Raw genomic sequence first — 19,428 nt, 5'->3', positions numbered from 1 at the left:
TTGTAAGTTGTTCTCCCATAAATTCTCTACAGCCCTTGCCGGTTGAAATCTGCCTCTGCAACCCTCGCATCGTGTCGAAGCCGCCCCCCATCTTCCGAGCGAAGTTCGCGCATACTGCACGGACGTGTACAATAAAATCTGGACTCGCAGTGCCCTTAATCAGCTTATAGAGTCATTGAATCCACTCGCAGCCATTTTACCGAGCCGAATACAAAGCTTTCCTGGAATGCCCGCCTTTTTTCTTCCTGACGTCAATAGTAGGGAGCCAACCCACGCCTTTGTATTCGGCTCGGTAAAATGGCGGCTGGTTGGCTTCTTTTTCATACAAAGGCGTTGCAAGTCCAGGTTTTTTTTATATACGTCCGTGGCATACTGCGACCGTCGCGTCGACCTAGCGCCCTCCATCGATGGTATACGTCCAAGGAGCGCTGTGCAACACACACAGTATACAGCTGACTGCGCTCGTGCGTGCGAGTCGTGTTTGTACATGTAAGTGTGGCCTTGGGTGGATTAGCATTGGAAACGGCGGTATTGGGTCCATCCGAAGGCATATATGTAATACTGAGTAGTTACGTCAAAGATGTGGCAACGCGGGTACATTCCTTTTCTTCTGACCCTCTACATATCACATTTTACTGTTTCTGCGGGACTGAACGTACATGCACACCCCTCATCAGGTGAGTAACTGTCACTTCTGTATTACTATTAGCCAACATTGTAAATTGAAAATCGTGAGGCGGCAGTTTTCATAAAATACGACCCAGGCTTCCATTGCACGGATGGTCTGGAGGGAGTTTCGCTCCAGTATCATTTTATCAATCACGGCGCACGCTTGTATGCAAATTTTGTCAATTTTCAGTCAATATGAACACGCTGAGCCTTCATATATGTAGGCCCACATGCGCATTTTGCTGTGGACTAAAGTTAATGTGTGGAGTGTAAACGTCTGCTCATACTACAGCCTTACAGGGATTTAATTTCCTCTTTTTAATACTTGGCGACTTAAACATGACTTCATTGGTCAGCATTCGAGAGATTGAAAGTATGAAAATCAACTTCTAAATGATGACAGTGTTTGGAAAATTCTGCATTGGACCAACACAAATTTCTCCTACCATCAGTATGATAAACCAAACATTGTATCAGCAAGCTAACCCAGCCATTTCAACCTGTTTCCCATGTACTGACATGACTGAAACCCCTTTCCACTTTAAAATGGGGCTTAGGCCTGATTTAAATTGAACAGCTGTCCCATTTAAAACCCTGATGGGCAACAGTCGAAAATTGTTATGTTCCAATAAGTCTTTGCATGACTTGTACCTTCGTGATGAATTGTATTCCACGCACAATGTGATGTCACTTTGGCCTTTTAATGTTCTGCAAAAGGGGGCAAAGATTTCAAACGCGGAAAGAATATTTTCTACTTACAGCAAAAAGTAGAGATTCAGAGGTTTACGATACTTGATTGAAAAAAGTGTTCAGGTCATTAAAAATATTCCTTTTTGGGTTCACGTCATTGCCTGCCTGGATTTTCATGCCCCCCACCAATGTTTAAAAATATATTTGTAAAGATTCCCCTCCCCCCAATTATTTTTCAGACAAATTTACCGGCTTGTACATATACTGCTGTGTGATACATGCCCATACATGTAAGTGCTTAACAAATGTTGGGGCTCCATAGTTTAGCTGACAGCATTTCCTGTTTTAGCACGTAACAAACGCGGCTTAGGAACCCTCAAACCCTGAACTGGAGTTGGTGGCAGTATATTTGGAAAAAACGTTGCATCCTGACCCCACTTCAGCAGTTGTGTACAAAGTCTATGGGGAGTGAAGAGAATTTTCTGAGTATTTCCCAACAACATCGGTCAATGTTTCTCAGTCCAGAATTTGTGTCTGTCCAGCATTTCTGTAATGACTGACTTTTATTGAGATGATATATGATGAGAAAAGTGGAGTCAGGATGCAACATTTTTTCCCGTACATTTATCAAGTGGGGAAAGATTCTTTATGTGAAAATATAACAGCGATGAAAAAAAAAACGGATGCACCATCTGTTTCCTCGATGACACATTCTCCCGTTTCGTTTTGCCACAAAAAGGATGGGCTTACATGAAACACATGCACAGGCATCTGTATGTAATGGGTCCAGTCATGCACGGCTTGTGACGTAAACCACTGTATTGTATGCGCCACACGTATCGAAGAACACAAAAAACAGCGTCCTTGAATTGTAAACTGTTGTGCTGTGTACATGTGTACAAATGCACAGTAGACTAACTGTACATGTGCATGTATGAACAGTCTGGCAATTTGGCTTGCATAAAGTGTAAACGGGATCATTGGTTCGCGTTGCTTGGGTTTGAAGTTTGTACCCGAAGGTGTTACCTGTAGGCCACGGAAGAACAGTTTGGCATTGCTGGCACTGCCCACCCTCCTAACACAACAAAGAAGAGGGAAAAAACGTGCAAATTTTGTCAAACTAAGGAGGGTTTTGTTGGAGAGATAGCAGGTTATCTCCTGCAACGATGTGGGCTCCCGCATAATTTCTGAAAAGTGGAATAGGGTATTTTTATCCCGTCCCTGTCGGTGGTAAACACTTCAGAAAGACCGACGGCTGCCAACTGTTGTTCTCATTTTTTTCATTTCCTCTTTCTCCTATCTCCAACAGAATGGAGCTACCAGGCAGGAAGGGCAAAACAACTCGGGAAATTAAACAATTATGACATCACAATACCGTACCGTCTTGATGGACGGCAGCGAAGAGACGCTGAAACTCTGACAGAGGTAAATCAGGGGGGCTCACATTTTTAGGCCTCGTCTCATATACCCCAAACCCAGTGACTTTTTAAACAATTACTGTTTGAAGCTTCCCTGTGATACATTGGTCATAGGTTTCTTTTCTTTCTCTAAAAGCATCACAGATTATCCCTTAAAATCGAAATAACTAAAGTTCTGTTTGAGCAGAGAGCACTCAGAATTATGAAGAGGATTTGTGTCTTGAATTGAAATGGTGACTGAAGCAGATTTAATACATGTATTTACATTCAAAATTTGCAAACAATTACTTTAAAAATACATCAAACACACAGTTCACCTTCCTATGGTTTTGGAACAACCTTGCTCAGCGGTAAAAATTATACTGCACAGATATGAATTTGCACATTGCATTTGTGTGAAATCTGCATTTGTGACGCATGAGGGGCTTACATTACACCAAGAGTCCAGCCTTCTCATCTGCCCGGGATTTCCACTCACAGGCCTTGTGGTAGTAGGAGAAATTCTATAAATCAGATTAACCTTGAGAAGTGAAATGCTGCTCTGAATGCAAACCCTATTCAGACGAATCGGGTGTTTTTATGTTTTCAAATGACCGAGATGTATTCGGATTGAGGATGTACATAAAATATGCATTATTCATGTACATTGTATACCTCTCAGCCTCAGTCATACGCTATTTGCTAAACACTAGGTGCTTTGGAAGGAAATAATTGACACATTCTGCATAGTTTTCTCCAGGGAAAAAGGGAAGGTTTTTAGCTTTAGCTAAATGTACAGTAGCTGAAAATGTGTGACTTAAGAAAGTGAAGAAATCCATGGGCGGTTGACCCTGGAGAGAGTTTGTTCAGAGAGACATTCTGCCAAAATACTGAATTAATGGATATCCTGACCCCTGGGGTCACTCATTTCAGTGACATTCAAGTTGCCATCCAGTACAAATACAGTTGCAGTAAGTTTCATTTGCCTAATGTACGTGCATGCAGATCTCTTTCCCAACATCTACATGTACATGTACGCTTGTCCTTGGGGTGAAACTTACATTTTTTCTCAGTATAGAGTCTGAAAACCGAATTCTTCAGAAATTAGTGCAGTTCAGATTTTACTGAATTCATGTTGTCACAGGAGCTGAATGGTTATCATCAAATACCTGTAAAAAATCTGGACTCCGTTTAACATCGGTTGTCTATCCACCATGAGCGAGGGGCGTGTGTACATGTAGTCCTTATTGGGGCATGGCTTAAAATTAATTGCAGGACTTTCCTTTTACGAAGGATGACTCACAAATCACGTGGTTGGCCTAAAAAAATGCTCTGGTGTGTTGGCTGAGAGAATGTAATTACGTGTGGTTCGTGACGAGGACTCCGTTTTGTCAGAGGATGTTTTGAGATTTACCCTACTCAGCTACTTTTGCACCTGAAATGGTGTCAGGAGGCTGCAACACATGTACATGTACATACATGTACATGTGTACATGTAGCGGTACATATGATATACTATACTGTGGGTGCATGCAGGATATGTTAACTAACACATGTACATGTACATGTACGTATACATGTACATGTACATGTATCCATGAGGACTGCTGGTCTTCGTAAACAGTACATGCATTTGTTGTGTTGATTGAAAATAAGGGATTGAGCACGTTCAAGTACAGCTGGCCAAGGATGCATTGAATAAACAGAGGTGCGTTTGTATGTACCGGTAGTTATTTGTTATGCGTGTAATCAAAGGTCGTTTCTGTGTGTTTCTACAGAGGGTAAATAAATGTAAATTTCAGTTCACATACTTGTCAGGCCTTTGTAATATCTCGGAATACTCTTCACCGGCAAATAATGGGTTGCCTGGGTTTTGTGTTCCATTTTAAAGATTTAATATTTCAAAGACACATCAGCAGATATTTGAAACTGTTGAAAGCTTCACGTTGTAGATGGATGTTTGTCAGCGCGGGCAGGCTTTCACTGCATTTAGGGAACAGATCCGTTTATTGGGGAAGTTGGCACCGAATTGTGAGGACAGAAAATGTCCTAGTAAAGCAGGGGTGAGATTTGTCAGGTCCCAGCCCCCTCGATTTCAGTACATGTATTTTTATTTTATCAGGATGTCAGCATTTTTCATGCAGTCTCTTTTAAAATCTGGGAAATCCTGTGTTTACAATTACATTGTTTTATGTTAAGCAGTCGATATACATGTAGAACACAGGAAATAAGTATTTCAACCACTTGACGACGGATGACGTGTAAACTGTAAACACACATAATATTCCTAATTTGTTCCATGGGGAACGTAGGGCAGGTACACTCATTAAAGAATTCTTTTATTTTTGTGGTTAACGTATTAACGCGTCATGCTTGGTTGGGTCATAGTGTAATTGCAAGATTGAAGAATTTGCAGGTAAAGAAACCTGCCCCCCCCAGCAGCTTTTTTGGGTGAGATGAAAAGTTGGCCGTTAACTGGCTAAGGGGTGCCTTTAGGCTAAAACACAAATGTACATGTATACCACTGATCCTCTACTGCTGAGGGGCCCTCAAAACCTCCAGTGATTATTCTGTGGAGTTTTCAGTTTCCTCCGATCTTGCCCCTGAGGAAGGTTTTTAATCCCTATAACATCTATACATGTACATTATGAATGTCAACATGTGTTGACCCCGTACCCTGGTAACAAGGATCACTGTACATGTACCCTATGTGGGTGCACAGTTAGGAAGCTTGTGATTCGCATACATGCACCAACACCATTGCTCTGCATGTGTTTGTGGGTTTGTTTTATTTTTCTTAGGATTTGCACCTTTGAATTGTTGAATTTCCCCAAGGTCACGCTGAGTCCACTAGGCCATGAACTCAACCCACTCTTATCTGGGTCTTCCTTGTCAGTCGGTCTGACAATCGGAGTTGACTTCCTGGAGGTGGCCAAGTGTCAGGCAGATGATCTGCCAGGCCCAAGGGTGACTGGAGGACAGCGCTCTGGGAGCATCCAGATGCAACTGGCCCAGGAAGTGACAGTTCACACTAACCCTTACATGTGGGTCATTCTAGAAATTCAGGGTCCAAACGTGTGACTGTTTCTTTGTTACTCTTACATCTGACCTGAGTAATTTGACATGGAAATATCACTTAAATTGGTTTCACACTATTTGGATTTGTTTGGCAGGCACATGTGATTTGCACTAACTCGTGACTCTTGGAGATCAGAGAATGTGTTCTGAACTTTAATAATCATACATTATGCATTGTACATGTACCCTACATGTACAGTATGTCAGATGTGACAGGGACACCAAAAAAAAATTGGACCCCTAATTTATGTAGCATGACCTGTAGCTAGTTGAACTAACCAAATGGGTCGACCCTCCTGTGCAGGTGATTACTGAGAAGATTGCTTATTTGCAATGAGATTTTTGTCTACAGGACAGATGGGCTGCGTGTACAGGACACCTGTATCCTCAAGTTAGCAGAGTTTGGTGCACCGGTAGTTTTGTAATTATTGGGGAGGGGGAGGGTTTAGAGCTGTACATGGGGGGATGGGAGGAGCTACTCCTCAACATAAATGGGAGGGAAGATGCATTGGTCCAACTGTAGTGTCCAATCATGATTTTCAGATGAGGAAATTTTCTCGTGAATTTCTAAATTTCAGATTTCGCCTCGAGATTAAGTTTAGGCCTACATTTATGTATTTTTTCAAAACTCACATTGCATTTAGAGTAGAGGGACCAATTAAAAGCCATGTAGCCTCATGTTCTTTTTCTGAGATGAACCACTGTAGCAATAGGCAAGTATTTCGTAAACTGACATGCATTACAAGCTCACTTGAAATAATTGATTTTGGTTCATCCAATGGTCACCATTGGTGTCAAGTATAGTTGCCATTTCATAAATCATAGCAATGCACCACTTGGGTGCTGGCTTCAGATATTTTTCTCATGCTGTGTACTGGTAGTGTGTAGTTCAACCCTTTTGGAATCCTCCATTTAAAAAGTTAGCGCAGTGTAAGATTCCGAGACTTGTCATGGGTGGTTGACATGATTGATGTTGTTATTTGATGTTGAGATATTGCTTACTGAGGGTGACCCCAAAGAGTCCATTTTTGCAGCTTTGGGCTTGACATTTTGCCTGCCCTCAATCAATTATCATGTACAGTACATGTACATGACATGTACATGTACCTCCGGCATTGTGTGGTACACTAGCCGGCTTTATGTGCCGTACACCTGCTAACCTTTTATGTACATGTACATGTAAGCTTGTCAATATTAGGGGTACAAAAATCCCGCCTTGAATTGCTGAAATCCTGAAAACTCCACAGCTGCCGAGTCTTGTGGAAAATGAGTACAGTTTGTTGGCATTTCTCTGTAATGTACTGTACTGAGAAATGATCTCTCTGTTCGTGAAACTTAAGTTGGTCGGTGCACCGTGATTGTGAATTGCAGAGATGCTGTTTTACGGTGGCTGTAATGCATTTTGGGACACCCAGGCCTATCCATGTACGGTATGCACGTACTGTACATGTTCCATAGCTGTGGGGACAAACACTTGTCATTACACCGAGTTAATAGGGACCAAAAATGTTGTGGGGACAGAAGAAGTTGCAAGGAAGACCTGCCCATATGTGCTCCCGCCCTAGTATACATGTACATGCAACTGGTCAACGTCTGTGCGTAGATCTGATGTGATTTTAGTTTGGACTGATGTGGTGTTAGTTTGAAACTGGAGATTTATTGCCGAGGCTTGATCTTATCTTTTTTTTTTTCCCGTCAGACATCACTGACACGGTGTTGGTTGTCTCGTTTTCAAGCCTTTTCATCATAGCATTTTGACCCATGTAAATGGCTGTGTAATCCCAACGCAGCACTCCCACGGTTTTCTCTCCCTGTTTCAGCTGCCAAATTGAAGTCCAGTCATCGCAATGAAGGGATTGGAGTCTAACGATAATGAAAAGTGTTTCCTCCTCCCACGTGGAACGAAGGAGAAAAAAGGGAATGAAAAATGAGGAGAAACAGTGCCCCAATCTGAGACGTGCTCGTGTGCTAGTTGTTTACATCCAGATCTTTCCAGAATGGTTGCTGTTTTCCCGCAGGCGTTAGCCAGTGGTGCTGAAGTTCAGGTCCACCATTGGTGACTGCCCAGAGTTTTGATCTTTCTTTCAAGAGAAACGACTCAAAGAGAAACAACTCTCTGAGTTACCAGTTCTGGACAACAGGTGTATCCGAATGACTTAGGGACTCTAGAGAAACAGGAGACTTGCAGTTAGGAACAGTGGCTTAGGCAAGGGAGAGGGGAGTGTTGCCCGGCGATGCCACAAATTAGGAACTTCAGAAATTCTAAATAGGAAGTTTTGTTCATACATGATTTTGTGTTGCGTCGCAAAAAATTAAACACCCGCAGTAATTTCATCATTTAGGCTGGTGATGTTTACAGATTTGCTATTTAAAGAAATGACTTAAACCTGCCCAACCCAGTGAACAGGAAATTATACACACAAAAAAAGCCCCAAACATGGAAGCTTTGGCTCGAAAATATTCTCTCCAACAAGAGTCCTGGGGCTAGCAGAGAGTAAATACATGTAGGTTGAACCAGTGGCCATATGGGTAGTGGCCGTGATGTATTTCAAAGGCTGTTCTGTCATCAGCTGGCAATCAGCAGACTCCTGTTGACAGAGAGAAACAAGGCTGGGCTTTTCGCAGGAAAGATTGCGGATCGGGGGAGGAAGTGCGGAGTAGACTCTCACTTGATTTTTACATTTTGTTCTTTTCACAATATTGATTACTGTGCAGATCAAATTGAACTGCCTTTTGAACATCTGAAAAATGGACAGTTTTCATTGGTCCATCTTAGGGATGGACCAATTTCCGTGGTACTGGTTCATTTTTGTCATTAGGGCATTATCTAGCATGCCCAATTTGGACTCACCGAAAGCCAAAAATCACCTTCCATTTACTGCAAAACAGACCGACACCGATTCAAGCGAAATGCATGTTTTCTTGCCAAATCACTGGCCAGTTTATGCAACAGAATTACATCTCCCACTACGGCTTGACATTTGGTAGTCATTTTTCTGAGAAAAGAAAAAGAAGGAAAAAAAAAATAAACGGACATTCACAAAAGTCTTGTCCACACATCATTTTCAAACTGTGCTAGTTTTCTTGAAATTCAGCTAGAGCTGTACAACTTCGTAACACCACAAAATTGTCACCCTCGACCTTCCACGTTTATATCCGAGACTTCAGCAAGACACACACTGAAAAGTATGTACAACTTTTATCTAGACGGTGTGCCCTTTCAGTCCTATGCTTTACCTACTGGTAGGAGCATACTGCAGGGACAGAATTACCAGTCTATACTGATCTGCTTCACTCTGAACCCCCCCTACATGTACCCTCAACAATTATGACTTTAATTTATATTATAATCATTCTGGTATGGTGTGTGGCAATATGTCCAGTTCCAAACAAATTTGTTTTTGTACCGTAGGATATGGCATTGCCACAAGGTCAAAAGGCTGGCCTACATGTACCGGTACTTGGCATAAAAATATACTGTCAGGTGCTGAAAGTAATTAATCAATCTTTGAAAATTACACCATTAATCATCCATTTAGGCAATGTTGGGCTATAAATGTTGTTGAAAGGCTTCTACATGATTGAAACTAATTATCAGAACACTGGAAATTGAGGAAAGAAATAAGTTAACATGGTTAAATCAGTGTCCTCTCATTTTGGAGACATGAAACAGCACATTAGTGAGAATAAACAGCGCATACTGGTAAATGTACGAGATGAGGGAAAGAGCCCAAATCCAGAGATGAAAAACCTAGGACTACTGTTCATATCCGATGTGGTGCGCACGTGCAGCACCCGTAATTTTCCACTTAACCAGGATCTGCATTGGAGGCAGAGCGGTTTCCAGGTCAGAAATGACGAAAAAGTCTTGTCCTGACAACTGAAACTGTGTTCTGATGATCGGAAAGGTCAGGTGTTTACCATTGAAAGAAGTTTTAAACCAACAAGTCGTTGGAACATGCATACTTGTGTAAACAGGTGCAATTCACAGGCTGCCCCCAAAAGATTACACAGTCATCATAGGACAAAGTCTACTTCTGGCTGGCTGGCCTGCCACAACTTGATTCCTTCTCATGATACGTCATGCATACTATTTTGTAAACAGACTTTCTATGGACCTGAGCACGACTAAGCATTTATATTCCTGTAGCATATGAAATACAATGTAAGTGCATGTAAGGTTGTGTATTTGCTGCTGCCTGCACAGGGAAGATCCAGAGTTTTGTTTGCCGGGGGGGGGGGGATTATTTGCTGGGGATGGGGGAGGGGCGAGGGAGGGGTGGGGGTGATGTGCACCCCTTTGTCCACCTATTCCGCTCCCGGCGGTATCTACCAGTGCAATTTGGGGAGCTTTGATGGGCATTTCCTGTTTTTCACCGGGTGCATCTGCCGCCAGTCTAATATTGTGTCATCCAAGCACGGGGCAATCTGTGATCGGAGCTTACCACCTCCATTTCAAGTCGTCTTCCCCCTCGCGATGAAATCTCATCCCTCTTCCTCCCAAGCGCTGAAATTGAGGCAGTCTGTATACCCCCTGGAGGAAAGTGCTGACAGTAAATGAACATTGACAGTACACGTATTGAACCGTCCCCCCTCCCCGCTTTACGGTACTGTTCTGATAAAGACTGCACCGTGTCATTAATAATGCACGCTGCGAGCCCAGTAGGTCGTGACCAGGTGAAGCATGACTTCGTGCACTGATTAGTTTTCCCCTGTCTTTCAAAACCCAGAAACATAAAGGCCCGTGTACATGCGTCCCATGTCCTTCGAAGTCGGACAAATTCCAACCTTGCACATCTACCGTACATGTAGGGCAGTGTTGTACATTTTTTGTGATCACACGCATGCAGTTTCTAAAATTTATCCGACTTTCACTTGCATCCTGCCGTCCAAATCATACCAAAGGAGATGTGAAATGAATCTTGGAAATATGTACAATGTACATTGTACATGTATGGCACAGGTTGTTGGATGGAAGGTAAGGAGGTGGGGGGGGGCTAGGATTAACACTTGCATGTAGGCCCCCCTCAGGTTTGTTTTAATTTTCTTTACTTTATTTCAAGTTATTTCTAGCCAGGGCTTCTCCTTCGTACAACCTCAGTGCCGTATTTGTAGGTACGGTACATGTACATGTATGTCCACGAGAATTGTCCATGTACAGTGTATTCAGTTGTACATGTAAGTTTCCTGTACATGTACATTGCAGCCTGCTCCATACTGATCACTCCTGATACACTAAACTATTGCGTGTCATCTCGTTTCATGGAATGCAAGTCAGTTCGGGTACATCAATTGCCCATTGTATTTCTCATTATCAGTGAATCATCAATTCTGTGTATGCCACAGCAGTTGTCCTCTTTGACCCAAATGCTTCCATCTCTTCTAATAAACTTAATTAAACTGCTTCCCAACTGCACCTTTGCATGAAAGGAAATCAGCAGTGTTTTTTTACAGCACAGTATGTACAATGTACTGATGGTGACCATGTGTCCAGTGGCGATAGGTTCAAGATTCTCTCAGCACTAGTACTGGTACACTGTAAGCTTACATGTGTCGCTGATAATGTTATTGGCTAATTTAAAACAATTCTCTAATTGACTGTGGAGCCTGGTGGTGGTTGGGCTGTGATGGTGTGTAGTGAGGCTGAGTTTCTGGATGGGTTGATGTGGGGTGGTTTTTCAGTGTGGAGAACAGGAAATGATCCGGGGGATATGTGGGTCAGGCCACTCAGCCTGAAACAATGCTGTGACTGTGATCTACATGTGTATGCACTCCCTCCCCCACCGAAACAATTGCCTTATTTGTCGGTATTGATAAGAGTCCCGGTCTGGTCCCCAACAATTTAATGCCTGACAGTGTCAGTTCGTCCTTGGGATTGTCAGCCTGGCTGCTGATTACACTGGGGCTGACAAAATAATGTGGTGGAGTTGGGAAAAGTGGGGCAGGCATGCATGTAGGTTCATGTTGCAGGCTGTTTGGCGATGCGCATCTCTGCCGGAAATGGAAATGTAACCGGAGACGAATCAGAAGTGGAGTACACATGTACATGGAACTAAGAGTCAAATTTTGAAGTGGAGCATTAAATCAAAAGGAAGCTCTTGACTGGAAGGGCCCTCCATCCGTGGGTTGAGATGTACTTTTGAGGGGAGTACAGAGGGCCCCTTTTCTCCTCTTGACATAATTATGTCTTTTCCCTTTGTATTGAACAGTACTCTTCAGTGATAGCATACATTGTTTTCTAAAAGTACCGGTGTGATAAGTACATGGACATGTAGGCCTACATGTCATGTACGTACCGTACAAGTTGGAAGTAACAGTTTAGAAGAAGGAATATCTGTATACCGGTTTATACATGTACCTCCCCTGAGTCAAATCTAACCCCTTAAGATGACGTTACTTTGGTAGAACTGGAGAGATACCTCTTAATTCGTCAGTGTGATGAATGACAGGGCTATTTTTTTCCAAACAGTGGTTTAAAAACGTTGCAAATTGTTTGACGCCATTTTTCTTCCACTGGGGTATAATATTTTGGTAATGATGGCATTCTTTTTTGAATAACAATTTGGTTGTGAGCCCTAAATCTTCTTTGCAGCTGATAAAAGTCTCATTAACAAGCAAGGCCTTGGTCAGTTTGGCAGTTACACATCAGGTTCATGAGCAATAACCATGGACAGTTGAACAATCTACTTGAAAGTCCCGTGCACATGTATGACCACAAGACGCATTGAACTCTGGTGGCTACATGCTTGAGTACACTTTGAAAATGTTCGCATAACTTAGGGATTTTTTTTTTGCGTGGTCATTTTCAGGGGGGACACCTTGAGGAGGCAACATTTGTGCTGCAGTTGGGCGGAGAAGAAATCACTGTGGACCTGAAGTTGAACGAGTAAGTGTTTGGAGCTTCACTCTGATGTTGGTTAGCGGAATCGTGGGAAAAGCTGGGGCTGGCTTGCGCAAGCGGAGCCACATGGACAGATTGACAAACAATCAGTCCATGTTGACCTCCCTCTGTGTGGTGACAGCACTCTCAAAAAGCCTTGACTCTGTCATTTCATGGTCGTATGTATATGCAGTAAATGTAAGTAATCATGTGTAGCCGTCCAAAGTGAGCCATATCTGCGTGGAAGCAGGGCTGATTGGGCAAATTTTAGGCTGAGCAGAGGAAAAACAGCCTGAGAAAAAATGTTGAGTGGGGGGAGGGCAAACACTTTATATTCATGGAATTGTAGAAGTACAACAGAAAGGTCTTTTAGTTGAGGGGCTAATACACAGGTTTGCATGTACATATGTAACCGGTACATGTACATGAGATGCAGGAAAGTTACTGCGGTATACACGTGTACATGCATGTACCTTACATGTAGGAATGTAACTACGGTACTTTGCAGGTTATCTCACGAGCGCAATACCAACCACCATGATGGAATAAGATACAAGGGCTACTTATGGTTGAATTGCCCTGTAACGGGCAATTTATTCAGAGTTGTTCTGTGTTTAGGGAAGAGGAAGCAGACAGGAATTCTGATTTGGGTGTCACATTGGGGTTGATTTAAGGTATTGACAAAAATGCCTGCACAGTGCTAGTATGTGCAATTGCAAGTCGAAGGTCATGGGTTGGAGTCCACTTGGGTAACCTTGGGAGCTTTTTTTCCCTGGTGACCTCCGGGATTGCACTGAGTACACATAAGTGTATATAGTATGAACAGTGCTTGTTCAGCTTTGTTAGTGAAGGGCAAAACGCAGGCAGTTTCGAACAAGTTGGGAAACTGGCGCCCCAACTTTTTTTGGTTTGTAGCTGGTAACCTTGTCCATCCTCCTGTGCTTTTCCCTTTTATCCAGGGACCTGTTTCCAGCCCGCTTCATCCAGCGCTCTTACCTGCCAGATGGACGGCTGTTGACCAGGAAACCTCACAGATTGGTGAGTCCAAAGGATGCCGCCGGAAAACATTTTTTTTTTCTGAAGAGTGCACATACGTGCAGTACACGACCCATATCTCGGAGTCATATTGACGCCGGGGTACTTTACTTCCTCGCCTTCCACCTCTGCGACCTGTGTTCGAATCCTGCCTGGAATGGCATGCTTTTGACTTATGAGTTTCATCATTTGGGCTGTGAACCCCGAAATCTGACAGAAACTCAGGAAAGCCTTGTTTCTTTTTAATGCAGAAGCTCCCAACTTTTGGAGGAAAAAACACTCACTTTTGAACACAGTTTAAAATATTACCATGGATATTTTACAAAAGATATTTTGAAGAAAGTTCAGTGTGTGATGTTCATGGTTATTTTTGTCCTGACTGCATTTTTTTTTTCAAATTGAAAGTAATCAGAAGTACATGTAAGTGTAATATTCACAGGTTTTCCACCTCTAGGTAATGGTCACTGATTTTGCAATTTGGTGTTCTCTTCTTCACAGTTAGGGTAGGGATTTTAATGGTAGAGGATGCCAGGTCATGATGTCTGTGAGGAAATTTTATTAAAAAAAATGTACCCAGAGACATCACTGAGATCTTAGTTGTTGGCTGGATTGAGTCTGTGTAGTGAAGTGTTCACTCCAGCCTGTAGTCACCATCTGCAATCTGAGGGAAGTGGCTTCAGCTAGCCACAGGCTTCCTTAAGTCCAAATGTCCGTGACATCCATAGCCAGAATTTTCAGACATAGCTGTTGCTCTTTGAATACATTGCACTTTCACTGGATGTCTCCCCTCTGCAGCATCACTGCTATTACCACGGCGAAGTCCGCGGCAAGAACTCCTCCCGGGTTGCTCTGAGCACGTGCAACGGCCTGAGGTAAGTGTGGCGTTTTCCCACGGAACCTTTCTTAGCCTTTCTGTATCCTTGATTGACTCTGGCCTCTTTTTCTGTACCGTCATCCATAAGTCAGTAAGAGTGAAAACTAATACCTCCCCGATATAGACAGGATGAAGCAAGGTGCCAACATTGACTTGTTAGAATGTAAGGTTGATTGATAAAAGAGACCTGGAGCGCTGGTCATGTAAATTTAGTAATGGAGGTATTTTTCCCCTTGGGCTGTGTAACACACATACACCTGTGAAATCTTTTGTGACACTTTTTACTGAATTCTGCAGGACAAGGGAGTGAAGTACATGTAATATCGAAGATAAATTGAATTTCTTTGTGACCTTTTCCACTATTCAAATGTGTCACAGATTTTATACCGTTAGTTCAAGACTCCCATTTGGGTTTGGCATACTTGAAGGTCCTTGACACGAACAACAAAAAAAAAGTCTTGTTTTTTTCTTGATTCGGAATGATTCCCAGGGTTTTTGTTACGAACAAGTCGTGATAACCTGAGTAGACTAAAGTGAGCAACTGAGATCCTGTTTCTGTTCATATTCTCTGAAATTTGTCGGCTGTTTTCACTGGGCTCCCAGACCTGTGCAAGAGTCGGTGTCAAAACTGAAACCAAACTCTTCAGTGTCTGTTGAATCTGTTAGGCTTTGCGGCACAGCTGTTACAAAGAGGTGGATTTTAATGATTTTCTTTTGGCTCCGCATTTTCGTTTCTTATGTTATGCAAGTCAGACCCTCAGGATATGTCATGTACTTTGCTTAACCTGGCCAAATGTTACTGAAATCGAAAGTAGGTTTGTAGAATGTACAGAATGTCTTTGATCCCTTTTTTTCAATCTACTTTTTAAGTACTGTACTTGTACTTTTTAACACACACATACATGTAGGCGTACCAATTGTATATTACAGTGCGTACGCATATTTAGATCTGGAATACATATGGTTAATTCCAGAAATTAGGGGTCCAAAAGTGTGACATTTTTGTGTCCCTGTCACGTATGACCTTTGTGATGTGACATGGAATAACACATTGGTTTCAAACTATTACTATTTGTTTGGCAGGTAATTTGCATTAATTCATCACTTTTTGAAATTAGAAAATGTGTTCTGAACTTGCAAATTCATACGTGTACATGTATGTCAGGTGTGACAGGGACACGAAAAAAGAACGGACCCCTAATATCTGGAATTACTCATATATGTACGGTAGTTGTACATGTATACATGTACCGGTACATTATTGGCAGTTCTGGTGGGCCTTGAACAACTCTGCAGTGCACTTGGCAAACTGATCATATTTACCACTTTACAGTGCCTGGTGGATATCAAGTCTGTCAGCCCCCATGCAGGAGCAAGAGATGACAAGTTTTGACAGTGATGACAATCTTTCAATGCCCCCTTTGTCAGAAAATCCCTGCATGCGTGCACACAGGTTCATGCATATTTGGTGCAGGACTTTACTGAGCTCACAAGACCAATTTCTGTAGAAATGCACGGGTCTTCCACCGAGTAGAAATTTGTTTTCCCACCAGCCTGTGTCTGCTTTATCAGTTCGGGGTGTGTCTTGTCAGATTGGGTAAATAGAGAGAGGAACAAATGGACCTTTGAGAAGCTGGTTTCAGTATCCCGCCCCCAATCATGCAGGGCATGGACCCATCAGTCATGGTAACGATTTGGCCAATCACACTGCGATCAAACTATATGATGCATGGTATAGCCACGAGAGAGCTCTGGCATTCTAGCTCTAGGCCATGAGTGAAGTCCTTGAAGAAAGGTTCTTCAGTTTGTGGGTACTTTCTTCCTTACTGCTGGCAGGCAGGTTGAACTTTGGCCCAGTTTCCAAGGGCTGCCAAGCCTTGAACACTGTTCAGCAAATATTACATGGTTAGCAAATATGAGCTGAGAACCAGTCGCATGTAGTATATTGTGTATGCCATTTTGGCTGGTGACCTGTAGTTGCAAAACAACTTTTTGTTTGTTGTAGGCATGTTTGTGTACATGTACTCAGACAGCTCCATGTGAAATTTGTGACCCAACCTGACAAAGTGACAAGGCTCTGGAGAAAACAAGTGGAAGGCCTTGAAGAGAATCTTGCATGGAGTAAATCAATGGCCGTACCCTCGACCTTTTGCTCCCTGTACATGTGCATTGTCTATTTTTATCAGGATGCCAAAATTGGTGATAAATCAAAACACAGAACTCATTTTGTTCTTTCACGTGCAAACTGAAACAGAATAACCAAAAGATTTAGCCTTCAGGTTCATTTTGTGGGATCCGGCCATGTTTGGTCTTGCAGGTTTAATGAAAGTGTGTATTTGTGGTGTTCATCTAGTTATGACTGATGAGATAGTGGCCCATAGAGGCCATTTCTTGTCAAAAAACTCTATTACAGCTACCTGTACAGTCAGACGGCCAAATGGGCATTTTGATCCAAACCAGGTAATCACGACAGGACAAACTCTGTGAAACACCCAAGAACATCTTAAAAAGCACAGAAGCGAGTGGATGAGTTGAAAGAGAAAACTCGCCCAATTGGCTTCGACTGCTGTGCCTTAAGAAAAAAAAGTCTCAAGTTGTACCAAGGCCCCATCTCGTGATCCAGCCCTGACCTGCGTCTTCTCCCATTTCAGCGGGCTCATCATCATCGACGGCAAGAGCCATTACGTGGAGCGGCTGAGCGACTCGGAGGGCGAGCATGTCGTCTACACGCCCGACAGTGTCCGGAGGAAAAAGAAGACGTGGGGTAGGGGATGTGCTCTGCTATCTGTATCAAATAGCTGATTGATTTGGCTGTCTATTAGAAGCATATGTGCCGAGTTGTCCACCCGGACCAACGCACAGCGTTTCCCTGCTTGAAATCATTGGAATTGGATTTCAAATCATTTGAGCAAATTCCACTGAAAAAAAATTAAAAGTGAGAAACCGTAACATACGTAATTATTCAATATAGTGTGCTAAGTCTTTGGTAGAATTTGGTCCATTTATGCATCAACTTGTTAAATGAATGCTGTTGTACAAAGTAAAATTTTTAGTTATGTTTTTGCTACGTAGCCATTTGAAATAAATGCAACTAAATATCACAAAACCTGAAACTAAAACTCATAAGTAATGTGCACGACACGACCAACAAATGATGTTGTTGCCTCAGCTGTTTGAAAATTGTCCGGCTGCTTGAATAGCCCGATTTTTGTCATGTGTGGAAAGTGAAAAAAACGAATAGTGCCTATTCCTTCACTGTTCAGAGTGGATGAGTCATGCCATTATGGATGGATCATACCTCCAGACTACAGGGTATATGAGATGTGCACGTAAGCAATTTATGTGGCGAGACCATTAGTATAAGCAATGTTTTTTTATCTCTTCATGTACACCACATGGTAAAGTAATCAGGGCCCCAGAATCCACCGAACTTTGCCTCACCACACTTCTGCAATGCACTCTGTGGCGAGCGTGCACGTCTGGAACCCTATGTGGTCTATAAGTGGTCTTAACTTGGGTTCTCAGGACAGACCAGCAGTGAATTTCTTACCAAGTTCAAATGTCAAGAGTGTGGGATTGAAAGAATGCGGCTTGGTCACAAATGCGTACGTGTACACTCAGTGAACGAAAGCTTCACGTGCTGTATCTACGTTAGCCATTAATATTTGTGACAGGCTCTACAAAAATGGGAAATAAGTCGCCGGATTCAGGTTATCAGTTTTTGATATGGCTGGATTGAGTACATCAAAAGCTACAATTGGATTTATGAACGACCCCTGCAGTGCACTGTGCTCCAGAGATATTTAGACATTTGTATATCCACATTTTCAGATTCAATTAAAGCACTTTTTGAGAAAAAGCTCAGAAAGTGCAGCACTTGAAAACACAATGCTATGTAGGATTTCCTACCGAATGATCCATTTTTCATCTTTATTCATCAGTATCCATGTTTGTAGTCACAAATTCTGAAAGCATAAATGTTATACAAGGTAATAGAGGAAAAACCACCAAATCACATTTTGGAAGACATTTTGCCCTCTCCAAATAGAACAGGCCTTAACATATTTGGAACTGCGAGACTTATTCCCCTTTTTTGCAGAGCGGGTCACATTTAAATCAAATGAAGTGTTCAATTCAACATATATGTACCGGTACTTGTACGGTTGGTTTCCCTAATTTTAATAACGACATGTCTGTTGGGAATGCCAGATCTTGTTACCAGCATACTTATGAGAACACATCCTTTAATGAAGGGAATGAACACCTGGTCATGAAAACAACACCAAGGCAAAAAAAACCCACTTCAATGACTAAGAGTGTTTGACATTCGCTGTTACTTTTAATAGTGTATGACACTGGGCTGAGCAATGAGCCGGTGGCGTCCAATTGGCCCGAATCCATGCACCAGCAAGCGCGAGTGAGGCGAGATGTCTTTGACGAAACCAAATATGTGGAGCTGTTCATTGTGGCAGATAACGCAGAGGTTTGTGTCAAGCGAGGGCTTGTATTGAACATCTGTACGGAAATTCAATAAGCACAGAAATTCTGCTGAGCAAAAAATAGTTTGCTCAGCCCCCCCCCCCCAAAAAAACAGGTTACCAAACAATTGTCACAGGTCTGTGGCCTTAACTAGTGGAGTTTTGCTTACCACTTAATTTTCCTTTGACCAAGAGGAATTGATCTTGTTGAAATGCTATTAAGACAGGAATACCTGGTGATGATAGCCATATCCTACAGCCCATCATTTTTCCTTCAGGTTATTATTAGCAAAAACAAGGCCAAAGAGAAAAGAAAAGAGTGAATTT

General features: G+C 42.5%; 1 protein-coding gene across 4 annotated transcripts in view; it reads left to right on the top strand.

Moving 5' to 3' along the window:
* Positions 1 to 447: 447 nt before the first annotated feature.
* Positions 448 to 19,428, top strand: part of LOC110983384 (disintegrin and metalloproteinase domain-containing protein 12-like) — a 41,011-nt gene continuing 22,030 nt past the window's right edge. For 3 of the 4 annotated variants that reach the window (XM_022242612.2, XM_022242610.2, XM_022242608.2), the window contains exons 1-7: positions 448 to 677; positions 2,669 to 2,784; positions 12,644 to 12,720; positions 13,674 to 13,752; positions 14,545 to 14,621; positions 17,275 to 17,387; positions 18,970 to 19,106. In XM_022242612.2, coding sequence (XP_022098304.2) covers positions 581 to 677; positions 2,669 to 2,784; positions 12,644 to 12,720; positions 13,674 to 13,752; positions 14,545 to 14,621; positions 17,275 to 17,387; positions 18,970 to 19,106 — 696 coding nt within the window. In that variant the 5' untranslated portion in view covers positions 448 to 580. The remainder of the gene's footprint in view (positions 678 to 2,668; positions 2,785 to 12,643; positions 12,721 to 13,673; positions 13,753 to 14,544; positions 14,622 to 17,274; positions 17,388 to 18,969; positions 19,107 to 19,428) is intronic. The other variant, XM_022242611.2, reaches the window with a different exon arrangement.

Source organism: Acanthaster planci, linkage group LG13, assembly GCF_054643075.1.
Source record: "Acanthaster planci isolate LZ-2023a linkage group LG13, COTS_SCS, whole genome shotgun sequence".
NCBI lineage: Eukaryota > Metazoa > Echinodermata > Asteroidea > Valvatida > Acanthasteridae > Acanthaster > Acanthaster planci.
This window is presented reverse-complemented; position numbering and strand designations above follow the sequence as displayed.